Source organism: Halichoerus grypus, chromosome 4, assembly GCF_964656455.1.
Source record: "Halichoerus grypus chromosome 4, mHalGry1.hap1.1, whole genome shotgun sequence".
NCBI lineage: Eukaryota > Metazoa > Chordata > Mammalia > Carnivora > Phocidae > Halichoerus > Halichoerus grypus.
Window position 1 is genome coordinate 188,887,964 of NC_135715.1, and position 17,828 is coordinate 188,905,791.

Below are 17,828 nucleotides of genomic sequence, written 5' to 3' on the forward strand. Positions count from 1 at the left end.
GATGTGCCTCACATCGTGCTCGGCAGGCATTCGTGCTGCAGCCCCACGCAGGTGTGCTCGCAAGCGTCCACATCTTGTCCTGCTCCGCTGTCATCCAGAATCGGCGAGGGCTGCCCAGAGAAGCCCTTTGTTTGCGGGACACTGAGCTGGACTTGGGGCACCGTGGGCCAGGAGTGGGGGCGCGTTCTCTCACGCCGCCTCCACCCCCCAACCCCCCGCCACTTCCCACAGAGGTGCCCGGCTCTTGGCCTCCTTGTGCAAAACTGCCTGATTCTCTGATCGACAGATGCCTTCAGATGGGACATGGACTGAAAAAACCCTTTCCTTCATGTAAAGTCTCACCAAATTTGGTTTTGATAAGTAGTTGCTGACCTCTTCTTCTGGCTCCTTCTGTCTGGGGCCCGCTGATGTTGCCCATTGAGAGGACACTGTGGGGCATCCTGTTAAAATTGAAGAGGATGGAGCCCAGGTGCTGCCGTAGGATGTCCGTGTGCTCATACACGGGGGACCGTGAAAGGTTCTGTTGGCAGTGGTGGCATTACTGTTGGTCCTTGAGGAAAAATGTAGGTAGAACCGACCTCAGGTGCTCAGAGGACCTCCTTCTTCCTGCTGGGTCAGAAATGCCCTGGCCTTAGGGACCCAGTGCACTGGTCCCTCTGTGACTCGTCAAGTCCTTCTCTCTTTCCTGGCTCCTCTTTTAACTTTCAGCTTATAAAATGAGGGAAATGGGGCCCCTAATGAGTTCAGCCCAGGCAGGGCTGATCGCAGAGTCGTCGGTCTGCAGAAGCTGAGCATTGTAGTAGGTCTTAGATCAGAAAGCATTCCTCCCGTGGTGATCGGACTGGAGTCTCATGCCAAAAGAAAGGTACAACAGGAAAGTGTTGGTTTAGCACAAATGCCTTTCTTCTTGCTTCTTTCTGTATCTTTCAGTCAACCTGCTGCCAGAAAATAGTCTTTAAAGTGCCCCATGAACTGGGGGAGGTGCTTTGTTGCCCCTGGGGTGGGCGTGCAGAGCCTGGGCAGGGTCAGTGGTTGGTCCGCTGCAGTGGCCCACACACGCGGTTCTGCTAAGATACTGTAAATGTGATCACTGGCCGGCAAGTTCTGTTACTTGAAAAGTCAGCTTGCGTAGCAGATGGCTCTGCTGACTATCAGAGATGTCCTTTAAATAAGGCTTATCAGTTCTAGTAACACTGGAGAAATAATATTCTCATGGAGGATGTTTAATTTATAGATGGCTAGGAATGGCCCAGGACAGGGAAGTCTTGGGAGGGTGGCCAGATGATCCCCTAAACCCAGAATGGGTGAGGAAAGCCAGCTGCAGGAGGCAATGGAATGGGGGGGCATAGGTAGGGCTGGCCCCCATTCCTGGATCCCTTTGCAGTCCTTCCCTGTCGGGCGCTGGAGCCCCTGCAGTGTTGAGCCTTTGCCTGCCTCCCTGCTACTTGGTTTTGATGGAGCAGTGAGATCAACCACAGGCTTTTTTTTTTTTAATAAGCCAAAATGGTGATATATTTGAAGGCACAGAAAAATTTAAGAAATGATTGTGTAGAGGAGTCAGTTTCAAAAGCAGCAGAAAAAGCATAGTGCCACCTGAACATATATAGTATGATTGCTTCTATTTTTAAAAGGCAGGTCTAGCTGCATAAAGGGGATTTAGATTTTGGAGGGACAAGATCTGTCTAAGCCTCTGATTCTTTGCATTGGAAGAGCCCATGTATCCAGGGCAGTGGGGAGAGGTGACTCTCCCTGTCTTTCAGCCTAGACTGTCAGGCCTGGCGTGGAATCATTGTGATTGGTGTGGAAAAGAAATGCGTTCCTGGGAGGGGAAAGCACTGAGGGGTAGTGAACCTCTCTGCTGTGGCTGGAAGAGGTTCCCTCATTCAACACAGGCTGAGATTCGGAGTCATCTAAGGTGGATCAAATGGAATCTTCTACTCTGCAGACTGCATCCTCCCACAGCCAAGTGCAAACCCTGGGCTGGATTCTAGACAACCCAACCGGCGGGAGTGGGAACAGGCCTGCAGTTCAAGATTGGAGCCCTGAAGGAATGCAATGTTACTTTTTACCTTTGGCTCATATAACAAGCAAGATCTATGTCTTAATTGTGGGCTAACTAATTTCATAGTAAAAGTCATCTCAATATTTGAAGGTTGCCTTGGTCTTAAAAAGTGAGAGTGGATCCCAGGCTAAGCTACGAACCCTGGGTTCTGATCCCACCATGGCCCGAAGCAGAGAGGTCCCTGCCACTCCTCGTGGCCGAGTTCCATTGTCTGCACTTAAAGCCAGCTTGACTTTTCTGTCCACACAGCTGCAGCGATGAAACCGTAGATCCCACCCAGTGCTACTGGGGCTCACCCTGTAGACAGACAGACAGACAGACAGACGACAGGGCGCTGCTCTGTCTCCCATCCTCTCAACCTCCCTCCTGGTCTTTATGTAAAATCTCATGGCCTTGAAAACACCATTGTTTCACAACTTTGTGAGTTCTTTGAGGACAGAGACTCTGCCTTCTCACCGAGTCCTGTGCAGTAGGTGTCCAAAATATATTTGAAGAATAAATGAACAAATAGAAAAGTGAATGAGTAAATGGAAACTTGCTAGATGTTGTTATCATTAACATTTGATTAGTGCCAGGCTCAATAGTATTCACACACGTCTCTCTCTTCACGGTCATCAAAGCAAATGCTGATGCTTACGAAGACAAAAAACGCCACTGTGGCATGGGGATGGGCACAGGTAATGTGACCCCAGGCTCAGCTCTCAGCACTGAGCTGTGTAGCCTTGGGGAAAGCACCCACCCTCTCTGAGCCCTTGGCATCCACATAAACTGATGGGCTCTAGGAACCTCATTCTGATAGCTGATGACTGTCCGTCTCCCACTCTGGAAGTTGCTGGTTCTTGGGTCTTATCCAAGAGGGCTTTTTATCCAAACTGAAGGTAAGACTGATCTGTCCTGGGGTTCCCTAACTTTCCACTTGAGGACATGTTAGAGACACTGCTCTGGAACCCTTGAGTGCCAGGAGTAGGTGGACAGAGCTTCGATGGCCCTGTGATTGAGGCAGTCACGTCCAGGCGCAGCCACTGGGGGTCGTCAAATGCGTTTTAAACTTTTTTTTTTTAAATGGACTTTATTTTTTAGAGCAGTTGTAGGTGAACAGCAATATTGAGCAGAAGGTGTGGAGGGTTCTGCTCTGCCTCCTGCCCCTACACACGCGTGGCCTCTTCCACTACCCACATTCCCTCCGGAGTGGTACCTTTGTTGTGATCGATGAGCTGATGCGGGCATATTGTTATCACCCAGCGTCCATAGTTCCCCTTAGGGTTCACTCTTGGTGTTGTGCATTCTTTGTGTTTGGGCAAACGTATAATGACACATGTCCACCATTATGGTGCCATATAGAATGTTTTCCCTGCTCTAAAAATCCTCTGCTCTAAAGTATCTTCTTAAAAAGAAATGGAATCACCTAGCAAGCTTTCTGATCTATCTCATTAAACCTGAATATTTAATTTCCCTCCAAAGTAAAATCCAGATTTCCTAAGCCACAACCTCCTTCATAAGAGACCACGCCATTCATCTTTGTATCCCCTTCTGTGCCGTGAACATGATATTTGGTGAAAGGAGGGGAAAGCAGGACTTGGAAACAGTCATGGAATCCCAGAATGATGCTTTGCTGTCAGCACCTTCCCTCAGAACAGCTTCTCACGCATCTTTGGCAGTTCCAGGCCTAGAGAAGCCTGTGTAAGCATCCAGCTTGATCAGTGGACACTTTATGACATTTTCCTATGGAAACTTGTAAGCCAGCAAACGGAAACCCCTATGTTCAGTACATCATCAAGAACTAATAGATTGATCATAAAAAATAGATCAACTACGTGAGAATATTGTGCTGCATCAGGTCATATCAAGAACCAGGATCTAGACATCCAAGAGAGGCAGCAGGTGGGGGAAATTTGATGGAAGAGAAACTCAGCATGCAATATTTAGCACTTACACAGAATGCTTGGCACATGGTGTCTTAGCTATTTCAGTTCTCTGCTCAGAGTTTGGGTCCGATTTTCTCCATCCCTACCTTCCAGGTGTAAAATCTAAGATGGAAATGGAAGGCTTGGACAGGCAAGTCTTCTTTCCTCCTGCTCTGAACCGCTGTGTTCTCCTGCCTGTTACTGTCAGGGGCCTTTTCCTACACCTAGGGAAAATACTCCCCAAATGGTATTTTAGGAGTGAAACTGCATGGTACCTTTGCCGAAGGGCAGTGGTGTGAGCAGCACATCACAGGGAAGCTACCACCCTCGCCTCTCCCTTGCTGTCTCCATCTTGGTGTGCACTTTTTCCTCCCAAGTGTAGTAACAAGTACACTTGTGAGGGGGTAACAAGTACCTGAGATACCTTGCTTTCTAAAGAAGTCATTGTTTGAGTTGCATCCTCTTCAGAGCTCCAAATAAACAGGTGAGAGATGGCCCATATTTGGTTTTGCAGGCCAGGCCCCGGAGTGTAGGGGTAGTGTAGGAGTAGGGTTCAGGCGAGCTGCCAGGCCGGCCCCCCCGGAGGCTCCGGTCCGCGCGGCGGCGATCCAGCCCGGCACTTCTGCCTGCCCACCGGGCCGCGCTCCCGCCGCCTCCGCCGCGCTCCCGGGACTCGGCCGCCGGGCTGGGCGCGCGGCCTGCGGTCGCTGCACGTCGGCCCCCTCCCGCCCCGCCCCGGCGCGCATTTCCATTTTAAACCGCCGCCCGCCCGCCCCTCGGCCGCTGCCGGCGCGGCTGCCCGCGAGTCCCAGCTCAGGGAGTGGCGGAGGCTGCGGAGCTGCCGAACTGTGCAGAAAAGGCCTGAAGATGCGAGCCGGCCCCGCGCCGTAGACAATGAAGCCGCGGGCGCCTCCGCCCGCCCCGGGCCCCGCGCGCTGCGGCCGCACCTGCCGGCGAGACCGTCCCCGCGCCTGACCGCCGGCTCGCCCGCCGCTCCGCCCACCCGCCCCGCCGGCCCATGGCTCGGCGCCCCGGGCCCGGACCCCCGCATTCGGGCCGCGCGGCGCACGGGCCGGCGGGCACCAGGGGTGTCGTCCCCGCAGCCTGAGCTCAGCCTTCCCGGCCACCGGGGGGCGTGGGCCCACTCCGGGCGTGCTCGTTCTCCCGTCTCGCCCCGCGACCGCGCGTCCCGGCCCGCGGCGCGCTGGATGCAGCGGGGCCCCGGCGGACGGCGCGGCGGCGGCGGCCGTGGCCCCGGGCGACATGTACCTGCTGGACGGCAGCAGCGAGCCCGCGTCTCCGCCCGCGGACGCGATGCCGCGCGGGACGCCCCCCAGGAAGACGGTCTACCGCATCTCCGTAACCATGGTCAGGAAGGACCAGCTGGCCGCGCCGGGCCCCGACCCACGCCCGGCTCTGAGGCCGCGGCCCGCGCGCTCCCCTGATGCGCCCGGGCGGCTGGTGGAGGAGGCCGAGGAGGAGGCGGCCGGCGCTGAGGACCCCGAGGGCCGCCGGCCGCGCGCCTGGGACTTCCGCACCTTCCGCACCCGCAGCACCGGGCAGCTGGAGCTCGGGCGGCTCCGGCCTTGCGCACGCGGCCTCGAGCCCGCGGACTTGGCCGGCAGCGCCCCGGCCGTGGAGGAGGGGCCCGGCTCGCCCGCGCCCGGCAGCCCCGACGTGGAGGGGGTCCGGGCCGCGCCCCTGCGGCGGAGCCTCAGTTTCAGGCACTGGAGCGGGCCCGAGGCATCGCGGAGTCGGACCCTGGGCCGCGGGAGACGCCACAGCAGCTCCGGGAGCCTGGCCTGGGCGCCGGGTGGCGAGGCCTCGGCGGACTCCGGGACCGCGGTGGAGCCCGCGGCGCCAGCGCAGCCCGCCTCGGAGAAGCGCAACACCCTGGATGTGGGCGAGGTGCTCAGCAAGAACGAAGCGCTCTCGGACCTGGAGCGCTGGGAGCGCAGCAAGAGCAAGAACCGCACGCTGGACAACAGCGACCTGCAGCGGCTGGAGCGCGCGCGGGCGGCGGCCGCGGGCCCCGGCGCCGCTTCGGAGCACCGGCTGCTGCGCTTCTTCAGCGGCATCTTCGCGCGCAGGGATGGCGCGCCCGGCGGCGGTCCCTCTCCCCGGAGCGGCGGCGCCTCGCGGCCCCGCGGCTACTTCAGCAGCCTGCGGCGGGCCCCCGCGGACGCGCACTCGTCCAGCGCGGAGAGCATCGACGGGTCCCCGCGCAGAGGTGGGCAGCGCGGCCAGGGAGGTGAGGGCAGTGGTGGGAGCTGGCCTGGTTCCGCAGCGGCCTGCTTGGCAGAGTACGCTGGGATTGGGGAGTAATCAAGGGACCTGCGTTCCCCGAGCCACCAGCCGGCAGGTGGTCACGCCGGGTGTGAACTCGCGTACTGCGGGTTTTCCCCAGTAACACCGCTGCGGTCGGGAAGTGTGTGGCTGCCCCTGCCTCCAGTGTGTCTGGTGGTGCCATTCGGAATCTGCTCAGCCGCTGTGAGCCTGTCTGGGGAGAGAGCACCTTGCCGAGCGGCGCCGCCTTCTTCTCCAGCAGAGCCGTGCGCTCGCCGCCCCGCTGTGCGCTCGCACACTGGGATGCCTGTGGGCTGCCTGGGACCTGGCCCTGAAGCTGGCGCACGGGTGGTGCTGCCTGGCCAGGAGCAGCAGCGTTCATCTTGCTTAATTGCTTCCTCCGCCTCCCAAGCCTGGCCTCCCTGTAGGTGCTGCCATGTGTGAGCGCTGTGGTGTGGCGTCCCTGATTTAGCCCCTCTCACCTATTGCGTTCCTGCTAAAGATGCTTCATCCCAGTGGTCAGGGAGACAGGCCTCTCCCCACGGCCTCTGGAATCTTAGCAGGAGAGCAAGTCTGGGAGGGCATTCTGTTTGCTAGTGATGTATTCTCCCGTACGGGAAGGAAAATCACAACCCCGCAGCCTGTTCTGAAACTTCACTTCCCTGTTGTCTTGCGCCCTCCAACAGGGACCTCACAGGGAAGGTTTTGGAGGCAGATGTGACAATATTGTCTTGCAAGAACTAGGTAATCTGGTGGTGTTTGGAGGTCAGACTCCTCCAGAAGTTGCAAAACACAGATCCCCTTCTTTCCCCATGTGGGGTCATCACCCTAAAGGGAAGGGGGGTGGGTGAGCGGAGGGGCTGGATTGTTACACCCTGCTCGTGTTGGGGGTGGAGGGGATGGATAAAGATTCTGTCCCCATGCACTTCACCACCGAGAAATCATTAGTAACATCCCTTGTTCTGATTCCCAAACCCTGCTGCTGGTAGAGATGAGGGTAGTTGAGGCCCTGCAGTGTGGGCTTTTAATTAGAGATTGTCAACTGGTAACTTACCCCCCTCCCCCCCCCCCAGAGTACCCAGAATATTCCTCCCTAGTGGACTTCCCAGGTCAGCTGACTGCCTAGGGTGTCTATGCAAACAGCCAGGGCAAAGACATCACCGTGCTCGCCTAAGTATTTTTTTTTTTAAAGCAATTTTTTTTTTTTTTAAGATTTTATTTATTTGCGAGAGAGAGAATGAGAGAGAGCATGAGAGGGAGGAGGGTCAGAGGGAGAAGCAGACTCCCTGCCGAGCAGGGAGCCCGATGCGGGACTCGATCCCGGGACTCCAGGATCATGACCTGAGCCGAAGGCAGTCGCTTAACCAACTGAGCCACCCAGGCGCCCTCACCTAAGTATTTTTTTTTTTTTTTTTTTTTTTAAGATTTTATTTATTTATTTGACAGAGAGAGAGATAGCGAGAGCAGGAACACAAGCAGGGGGAGTGGGAGAGGGAGAAGCAGGCTTCCCGCCGAGCAGGGAGCCCGATGTGGGACTCGATCCCAGGACCCTGGGATCATGACCTGAGCCGAAGGCAGACGCTTAACGACTGAGCCACTCAGGCGCCCCCTCACCTAAGTATTTTTAAGGGAAACTGAAGATCAGTGATGTCATGTCGTAACATGCTTCTAATGATCCTCAGAATGTGGTAGAGAATATTTGAAGTTAAGCACTTGAATATGCGGTAAAGATCGGAATTTTCTTTTTATCGGTGAGGTTGTGATACAAAGTTACCTGTTGCCAGCCTTGTGTTAGTTGAACTTGCACATCTCGTGGCTAACCTGACCCGGAATGTTCTAGAAGGGACTGTGATTGACTCCAGCCATTATCCCATCCCTTCCTGCACGCTCTTAAGGTACTAAAAAATGATGTGAGTTATTTTGTTCAAGTTGGTTGGTGTAAAGTTGCTCTTGTCCTTACTTGCGTTCAGTGGAGGTTCAAATCCGCAGGGTTCAGTTCTACCAATAATAGCAGGCTTGACTCTTTGTTCTCCTGGATTTGCTGAAAATAGTGATTAGCCGCCTGGGTTCCAGACAAGTACCCATGGTTGGCGGGGAGGGGAGTAGAAATGCACACACACGATTTAGAATGAACGCGTTTCATCGTGGTCTCTATCGATACAAGTTCAAAGTATTGGGGTTTGGGTATTGGTGATCCGGTCAGATGGATTGATGCATTTGGAAAGCAGAGGTGTAAAGCGTGTTGGAATTTTTCCCTCTAGGATAGTGTAAGATTATAACAATAATAATTACAGTAACGCTTGGTTTGTTTGTTTCTCAGGGTGGAATTACTTTGGTCTGAGATGTAACACTAGCTAGCATTGTGGGTTGTGTGGAAGAACGGAGTATGAATGAGCTAGGTTACAGCACACACAGCCCGAATTCCAGGATCTCACTTGACTCTGAAGTTCGAGGTAATCACAGAAAAAGCCACAGTCCTCACCTGCCTTTGGCTAAAAGGCCTGGAGCAGTGTCTCTGTTCTCTAGGTTTGGTAAGGTCAGTAGCTCTTCTGGTCATGGTGCAGCCCCTTTATTATGCTGTTCTACTTTCTACATGTTTGCTTCCTCTGATGTAAATTGCTCAGAGTTAGGTGCTACTTAAATGAAGTTTTGAGTTTAAGGTAAAATGCTCTGATGTAACATTCCGATGCAGTGGAACCCAGGCTCCGTTTCCCTGTAAGTGTCCGTAGCGCGCAGGTCCACAAAGCCTTGCCCAAACCATGGGGCCAGGGAGGTCTGCAAGACTTAGAAAATTTGGATTTTAGGAAGGTAAAATGCTGTGTATTACAGGACACTGTATAGTGGGGGCAGCGTCCTGCATTCAGACACCGATAATGTGCAGCGGAGCCTGAGATAGTCCCATTCAGTGTGATAAGTATGTTTTGCCATTTAGAGTCTGCTAAGCATTTGTGAATAAAGCTTCCATCTTCAGTCCTTTATGGATTTCAGAACTACGGACAAATGCAGTATACATCATGAACAGCATCTCTAGCTTTCTTTAAATCTTGGGCCACAATGTATTAAAATTCGAAGTTCTTTCAAGTATAAAGGAAATTAGAGGACCCTTGTCATCGGGGCAGGTTTTCCTTTCATTAGACTCTTTCAGCTATTAAGTTGTCAGTTGGCTCTGGGAAAATAACTTTAAAAGACAAAGTAAGTATTATATTAGGTCATTTACTTAGCTTCTTAGGATTACATGCTTGGTCTTAGACAAGGTACCTAGACTAGGGAAGGAAGATGGTTAGTCTTTTGAAGTACACACAGGCTCACACATCACGTGCGTATGGTTTTCTTGTCTTAAAGCATTAGGATGAAAGGATCGGAGCACCTCCTTTTGTGGGATGGTTCTCTTGTGCTTTTTAATCCCTATTAGGCTTTTTCTCTTCCTCCGACTGTTACACCCTTGCCTCCCAGAGACCCATGGCCGATTTCTCTCTCTTAGGTTCATAACCATCAGGAGCCCCAGAAGGTTTCAGAGCGGCCCTGTGTCAGATCAAGGGCAGGTTCCTATGACTTGATATCCCTACCCCCCGACCCCCCACCAGGGCAGAGTCTGTTGACACAAGTATAATTTAATGCAAAAAAAGATCGAATAACAAGTGATGAGTTGCATTGCAGGGCGTCCCTTCCTGGCGCATGCTCTCTGTGTCCCCCGCTGCTGCCGGCCAGCCCTCCCTGGAGCCAGCTGCAGGCAGTGCTCACGCAGGGCTGCAGGTGTCTTTGGGGTGTTCTCTTGCTGTCCGTGAGGATTGATGACAGCAGTAAAGTGATTCATGGATAGCCCTGACTTAGCTTAGCTCTTCAGATTAGTAATTTACAACTGATTTTTGACAGCACGTTTTTTGAGTGGCTTTGTTCTTTAATTTCTGATTTCCTTGATTTGTATCACTCCACTTGTGCAGCTAGATAGACTGTTTTATAGTTAAAAAAAAAAACAAAAATCTTCAGTGGAGAAAGAGAGGAAGCGGTAATTAAATGAAATAAAATTACTGAAATAACTTGGTACATTTTTTTTTTTAACTTGATTTGTTGCTGAAAAGGACATACATGGTTTTAAAGAAACAGTATAATTCAGAGTTTCTCATTTGAAACGTTTTAAACTAATTATGTACTCCATATTTGGGAAATCACATGGCTTTTTATAAATGACTCTAGATAGTAATTTAGGAGAACCTTCATTGTTTTTGTTATAAGGTCGAATTGCTTTCCTGGAGAACAGAGCAGCCCACTCTGATCCAGGCAGGGCTGCCCCCACGAAGGTCAGCCAGGGACGCTCTAGGCAGGCGCTGGAGGCTTGGACGGTGTCTTGCTGCATTAACTTTCTCAACGTGGAGCCCCGTGTGTCAGCATACCCACCTGTGAGCACCGGAATATCACGCTGCCAAAGGAACATTCAAAAGTACATCTGCCAAAGAGGTTTAACAGTTCAACTCAGTTGGCCCATTGCAGCAAAATCTGGTTGGTTATACAGTTAACACATACCTTTTGTTTGGAAGCGTAAGACTCAACTATAAAGCACTGGTAGTACTTAACCCTTTTTTTAGTTGTCTTGTTTTTCTGTAGCATGGACAGATATTTATTGAGTTTCTGTGGTGTGTTCTGAGCAGGAGCTAGAGCGAAGCAAGGCATCGTTCCTGTCTTTGGAGGCCCAGTAGTCTTTTGGGGGATGGAGAAGTTCTATGGAATCACAGCTTCATGGGATACTTAGGGGAAGCAGGACTGTATTTCTCTGCACAACATACCTCCGTTAGAGCACTGCTAATCCCAGTGTGTAATAATAACCTCGTTTACATACTTGCCACTTCTCCCTCCTGGGCATGAAGCCTGTGTTATTCCTCTTCATACTACAGAGTTTAGAGTACTGTGCTTGGCTCTTGCACTTTTAATAAATGTTTGTGGGAGGAATTAATGAGAGGACTGGGGGACACAAAAAAGGGAGCAAATGTCCTTGAGCAGGAGAAGGAGTTAATGAGGGCCTCACAGAGGGATAAAATGATTTGGGTCTTGCAGGATCACTAGGAGTTTAACAACAGGAAAAGAGAAGATTCTCCACCAGAAGGTTGGTTGGGATTTCTGTAGTTAACATCTGAGAAGTCATCCTGTTCCTCAAATCTGTATGATTAGCACCAACATCAAGCCTAAGAAAGGATATTACAGCTTCCACAATGAGTTGTTTTGTTTTGTTTTTAGTATAAATTTGTTTTTGATAGGAAATCTCCTTTAGGCTGTTATTTTTCTCTGCAATGATTCAAACAATCATTAATTTAAAATGATGTCACAGTGAGTAAAATAATGAAGAAAAGTAAAGGTTTTATTTATTAAGGACAGTGATTGAGAGAAAGTATGTAGAGCTACAGTTCTGTCCCCAGGTGATGAACAGAATTGGGATTAAGGTCAACAGATTAGCAAAAAGAAGGGAGATTATTGTCTTTGTATCATTTCGAGCAAAGGACCATCTGCCCGCCATAGTTTTGCTCTGGGTTTTGTTCAGCTCAAATCTGAGTCAGCTGTGGTGTGGATGTTTACGTGTTTGTGGGTGACGGCCCTCGAAATTCTGTTTCTCGTTAGGTTTTTCAGTTGACAGAGGCATTCACATCTGTTCTCTTTTCTCCCGTTAAGTAAGAATTAATGTAGATGCCTCTATAATTAAATATGTTAGTCCCTGTCCATTCATTTGGTTGGTGTTCTCGTAATCTCTTGTTATTTCCATTTTCATAGTTGCTTTTCCATCCTAACATCACCAGTGGATCGAAAGACTCAGAGCTTATGGAGAAATCAGCTTTCCTGGGTTGGAAAGTGGACACTGTTGCTCACTCATTCTGTACCAGGCCGCCCCAGTGGGAGGCTTGTGAAGGGATCCTTTGGCTTGTCCTTATCTAACAAATGCAGATAATTTTAAGAGGTGCATTTCAGTTGGCAGGAGTGAAAGGGAAAGTGAGGGTCACTTTCCTACACAGTCCTTTGTTGGGGATTGTACGGAGTGCTGAATCTATTTCTGGTGTGATAGTAGGTCCAAGACTTTGCATGACGCAGTGAGCCAGGCGTTTCCGGGAGCACGCAGGACTGCTCCCTTTATTCAGTGGATTGTCTTTGAGTGGGACCAGCGGGACACACATTCACTTGAGTGGATGCCCACTTGTTTGAGGTGGTCGTCAAAGGGAGTCTTGTGCTCTCTCTGTGCCTGTCATTGCCCGGGCTGCTTTCAGAGGTCCTGCTGACCCACTCCAGAGAGGGGAGTCCATGGACAATGCCGCCAGCCTTGCTGGGGCAGCTCGCATTCTCTCCAGTTCCTACCCCCATCAGAATCGCTCAGACGCCACTTCTTCAGTTGATGGGGGTGGGGAACGGCGGGTATTTATCCAGTTTGTACCTTCCTGCTCACTTAGCAAGGGCTTTAAAACAACCCAGCACCAGTCGGTCTGTGAAGTATGTGAAACAGGATTCTGGACTTAGGGATGCTTACCTGTGACTTGCTTTCCTGCAGCTTACATCCCGCTACCTTAGAAACGGGCACAGTTCCTGTGGTGTGGGAGTCCCAGAGCAAGGCTGCTTCTGTCTCCTTCCACACCATGCAGCCAGCTCTTCGATAGCTCCCAGGTACTTGGAGCCTATTCTTCTGATTCGTTTAGTTCCCAAACTAGAATCCCCACCTTGTGAGAGTCTGATCTCTCTTGCATTCAAGAGTGGGTGCCAAATCGGCTTTCTTGATCTGGTTCATGGAAGATTCTGGGAGCCAAGTTCATTGAAGACACCGGAGATTTTTAGTTTGAAAGAGAAGCCCGGGAGTGTGGAGACTTGTCTGCCAGTATTTGAGAAGCAGACATAAGAAGGGCCCAGCAGTTAGCACCGATGAGGGAAACTCCCAGGGAAAGGGATTTTGCCTCAAAAGTAGGCAGTCACTTCTCAGAAGCCCACACACTGTGGAACAGGCTGCCTTCTTATGTGGAAAGTTCCCATCACTGGAGGTGTCCAAACCCAGGCCAGTCAGGGAATGTTGGAAGGGGTGCTGTGTTTGTTGTCTGGGGGCTTAGAATTGATGGTCTTAAAGCCTCCTCTCAGTTTTTGTTTTTTTTTTTTTTAAAGATTTTATTTATTTGACAGAGAGAGAGATAGCGAGAGCAGGAACACAAGCAGGGGGAGTGGGAGAGGGAGAAGCAGGCTTCCCGCCGAGCAGGGAGCCCGATGTGGAACTCGATCCTGGGACCCTGGGATCATGACCTGAGCCGAAGGCAGACGCTTAACGACTGAGCCACCCAGGCGCCCCAGCCTCCTCCCAGTTTTAAGGTCAAGAGTTCCCTTCAGGATCTAGGATTTTGATGATTTTGTACCTGGTGTTCTCTCAGAAAGTGGCTTTCTCCCAAACTCAAAGGGAGATTTGTCTGTATTTTCTTTGTCCTCTTGCCTGGCCCCCACCTGGCCCCCAATGTGGCTCCCGCTTTGTTCTGCTGGCTCATCAAGTCAGGGTAGGAGTTCTGCCTGCCAGCCAGAAATAGTCGGCTCCCCCCCTACTCCACTGTCTCCCCAACAGCTGCCCCCACACCCCTCTCCAGCTAGTGCTCCCCGGGCTTGTGTTTTTCGGCCCACTGGGTCCCTGAGGTACGGATGCCATTTGTCCCCTTGGCTCCAGGGTGGTGGGGGATGCCTGAGCATGACGTCACGGCGTTTCCTTCTTGCTCGCTTCCTCTTGGTGACCTGACTCAGGTGTGTGAGTGATACCATGATGGGTGGCAGGAAGGAATGTTCTACGTACCGTGGGAGATTTTAAGTTGCCGTGTGGAGAAGGCAGTGTTGAGTCGGTGGGGTAGGTTTCATCTTGGCGGCAACACTCAGGCTCGCCCGTGCCCCGACACGGCACGTAACTGCCCTGAGCTCTGTCTGCCTCATGCGTTTAAGTAAGGGGTTCACTACCCACCTGGCTGGTTCTCAGGAAGGCCAGAGGTGAGTGGGAAAGCACGCACTAAGCCATGCAGCTCAACGGCGTTGGCCTTGCTTTAGTTATTGTCTCTGAGAAGTTCTGCAGAAGATCCAGGGATAGAGAATACCAAATACGTGGATATGCTTGGATTTATGTGTGCTGTGAGATGTGCATTTGCCCAGGTGGGGTGAATTCCCTCCCCACGCTATGGCAAGTATAAGTCAACCTTGTGGTTTGTTTTCAGCATGTCACCCTGTATTTCTCACAATCTGCAGTTTTAACTGCTGCTTTTTAAATTACTGACCATTGTACCTTCAAATTATAAGCCGGGAGAGCAGTCCTCTTTTGTCTTTGGCATCATCTCCTCCCGCCCCTCGCCCCCTTCTTTATTCATGTCACTAGAAGATTAGCTGTTCTTTGCAGCATATGAATTCATGTCATTCCTGATCCACGCCAAGATGTGTTGATTTCAGAAAGCTGTTCCTAGCAGTGCCTTCCCTTATCCTGCTCCTGCTTCCTCCTGGAGGGCCGGCAGCTGGAGAGCATCAGCTGCAGAGCAGAGGACCCCGCGTCCCTGAAGGAAGAAACCCCCTTCCCACGTTAGTGACTGATCGTTCTCTTGGCGGTGACTTGCAGCCTTCACAGTAGTAAGCACTGGTATGAAGTATTTATCAAGTGTGTTCGGTGAAGTATTTTGTAATAAAGATCATTTGGAGCATTCCACATTATCCTATAATGTTTATGTTTTCTAATATAGTGACCCAGGTGGTGTCATTGGACCCGTCTTACTCTCAAGCCAACGTTCTGACTCTCTTTTTATGGATAGATCGTCCCTGGGCTTAATGATGGGGCAAGGTGCTGATAAAGCCATTGTAAGTTGGGAACATCCTAAGTCGAAAATGCAGTTGATAGACTAACTTACTGAGCATTACGGCTTAGCCTAGCCCACCTTCAGTGTGCTCAGAACACTTCCATTAGGCTGCAGTGGGCAGAATTATCTGACACAAAGTCCGATTTGTGATAAAGTGCAGTCTCCTGCAATGTGTTGAACACCGTACTGAGAGTAACAGACACAATGTCTGTGGACACAGAACGGTTGTGTGTATCTTGACCCCGTGATCGCTGGCTGCCTGGGAGCCGCCGCTGGCCTGCATCCGAAAGGGCCTTGGACCACACGTTGACAGCAAGCACCGTCTCTACTGAACGCATTCGTTTTCGCAGCCTCGTGCATCGGGGACCGTCCGTTCGGCGCTACTGCTTTGGATAAAAGTGCCAAGCTTGACCGTTCGCTCTAATATAAAACACGCTTATCACTAGTGCCCACGAGAAACCCTAGTGAGAGGCCCTTTGGGTTGAAACATAAGAGATGAGAGCATAGGGAGCGGACTCCGTGGCTGGGCTTCCTTGTAGGGACCCCCACCCTTTAAGACTGAGGAGTGGTAAAGAGATACATGCATAAGATTGAGAACATCTGTGTTGTCAGTGGCCCGGGGCTCAAGTTTTAAGAAACTGGGCAGCTTTGGGCAAGAGTTAGGGCTTTGATGTGGCTGTGGGGGAAGCGTCGGGCCTGAGCCCGGGTGGTGGTGGGATGGAGCGGGGGTCTGAGTGTGAATGCCAGTGTGCAGAAGCATCAAGGGTCCGGGACCGCTCTGGAAGCTGCATCTTAGGAGGTGCTCTTGGGCCTGTTCATGGGGACCAGTCTTGGGTAATGATGGATGCCCCCATGCCTGTTTACTGGCCTCAATGGGCCGGGGCAAGGGGACCCAGGTGGCCTTTTCACGTCCTCGGAGAGGCACTGAGGACACAAGTCTGGCCTCCCTGAGGACTTGTCTTTATGTGGCAGCAGGTGGCCATGCATTCGGACTGGTTCTGATGCTCGCAGTGTGGCTTCTGATAGCAGGCTGGCACTTCTTGTCCTCACCTCATCAGGAGTGTTTGTTCTGACGGTTCTTCTGCGGAGGGTCCTCTTAAGGTGTCGCCAGGAAAAGCATGGGCCAGTGGGAAGAGAGTCTGCGGGCCCCCAGAGGCTCCTTCTCCATCACCCTGGGCACACTGCCCATCTGCACGCTGGGCTGGCTCGGGGCCATGGCGCCAGGTGAGGTGACCAGCGCCCTTGGCTGCGGTTCGGGACTCGGTGGCCACACACTTACCCTTACCTTCTCCTCTCAGCTGCTCGGTCCGCTGCCTGCCTGAGAGTTTCTGCTCCTTTCACACTCAGCACAACCGTTGCACGGTTCTCCCTGCAGGTGGAGAGCACACACTGGAAGGGAGCTTTTTCCAATCCAGTGCTGTGGTCCTGAGCTCCTTTCTGCCACATTGCAGTTGACTGCCTCGTCCGCCCCCTTCCCCCGGGACAGCCAGACACACGGACACACAGACACAGCCACTCGGGAAGGCGTTCGTCTTTTTACAGGCCCGTTCAAGTTTGAAGGCTTCGCCTACCCATTCTTAAACTAGGATCTCAGAGTTTATGACACGAGTGAGCGTCAAGGGGCGCCTGGGTGGCTCAGTCGGTGAGCGTCCGACTCGGTGTCGGCTCAGGTCGTGACCTCAGGGTCATGAGATCGAGCCCGTGTCGGCCTCTGTGCTCAGCACGGAGTCTGCTTGAGACTCTCCCTCCCTCTGACCCTTCCTGCCACACACCCCCCAAAATAAATAAATCTTTTTTTTTTTTTTAAGTGGGCGTCAAATGCAACAGAACCTAAAAACCTGAGGCAGTTAAGCTAATGTCGTATGTGCCGCCAGCTGTGAGCAGAGCTTACGGAACGCCGCGCCCGGCACTGCTGGGTTGTTGAGTTTTGAGAGCAGAGGATCAGCAGAGGAGCAGGTCCAGAACGAGAGGACTGGGGAGTTTCCTCTTCTCTGCACACACGTGAGTCGAGGCCTGCAGAGAGTCTGACTTGGTTTGTGCGTGTTAACACTGCAGTAGTGTGACGCACGGAGGTTTCGAGTCTGCCGTGCTGCCCCTTTGGGAAGAGCACTTATACCTAAGTGTTTTACGGTATTTTATTTACAGTGTTTTACAGTATTTACGGTATTTACAGTGCTCACTTGGGGGGGGTGGTTTCGACACAAGTACTTGCAAATTCTGGGTCACAGGAAGGCATTTTGAATAACCGTGTTCCTGTTTACACCCTCACCCCCACCCCTGGGCTCCACGAGATCCTGATGGATCCCGAAGGCCTCGTAACTTCACGCTCGTCCCCTTGACGTGCAGGTCAGAGGCCAGGCAAGCACGGCTGACAGGATCCCCTGTCCAGAGCCTGCAGGAGCCCTCGCTCTGCAGTGAGCCTGATTCTCAGCGGAAGAACCTGTTTGCTGTCAACCCGCATTCCCAAGGCAGTTAATGTTCCACATTGCAGGAGATTTTTGTGGCATTTCCTTTTCCTTCAAGTCTTTTTTTTTTTTTTTAAGATTTTATTTATTTATCTGACAGAGAGAGACACAGCGAGAGAGGGAACACAAGCAGGGGGAGAGGGAGAGGGAGAAGCAGGCTTCCCACGGAGCAGGGAGCCCGATGCGGGGCTCGATCCCAGGACCCTGGGATCATGACTTGAGCCGAAGGCAGACACTTAAAGACTGAGCCACCCAGGCGCCCCTTTTCCTTCAAGTCTTAAGGTAG

At 52.1% G+C, this 17,828-nt stretch overlaps 1 protein-coding gene across 13 annotated transcripts in view; it reads left to right on the top strand.

Moving 5' to 3' along the window:
• Window positions 1-17,828, top strand: part of AGAP1 (ArfGAP with GTPase domain, ankyrin repeat and PH domain 1) — a 524,718-nt gene that overhangs the window by 139,917 nt on the left and 366,973 nt on the right. For 3 of the 13 annotated variants that reach the window (XM_078071494.1, XM_078071495.1, XM_078071489.1), the window contains exon 1: window positions 5,154-6,196. The exons of 5 other annotated variants lie outside the window; for them this stretch is intronic. In XM_078071494.1, coding sequence (XP_077927620.1) covers window positions 5,230-6,196 — 967 coding nt within the window. In that variant the 5' untranslated portion in view covers window positions 5,154-5,229. Of the gene's footprint in view, window positions 1-5,152; window positions 6,197-17,828 lie in introns of those variants that run through there. 5 more of the 13 variants (XM_078071490.1, XM_078071492.1, XM_078071491.1 and 2 more) reach the window with 3 other exon arrangements.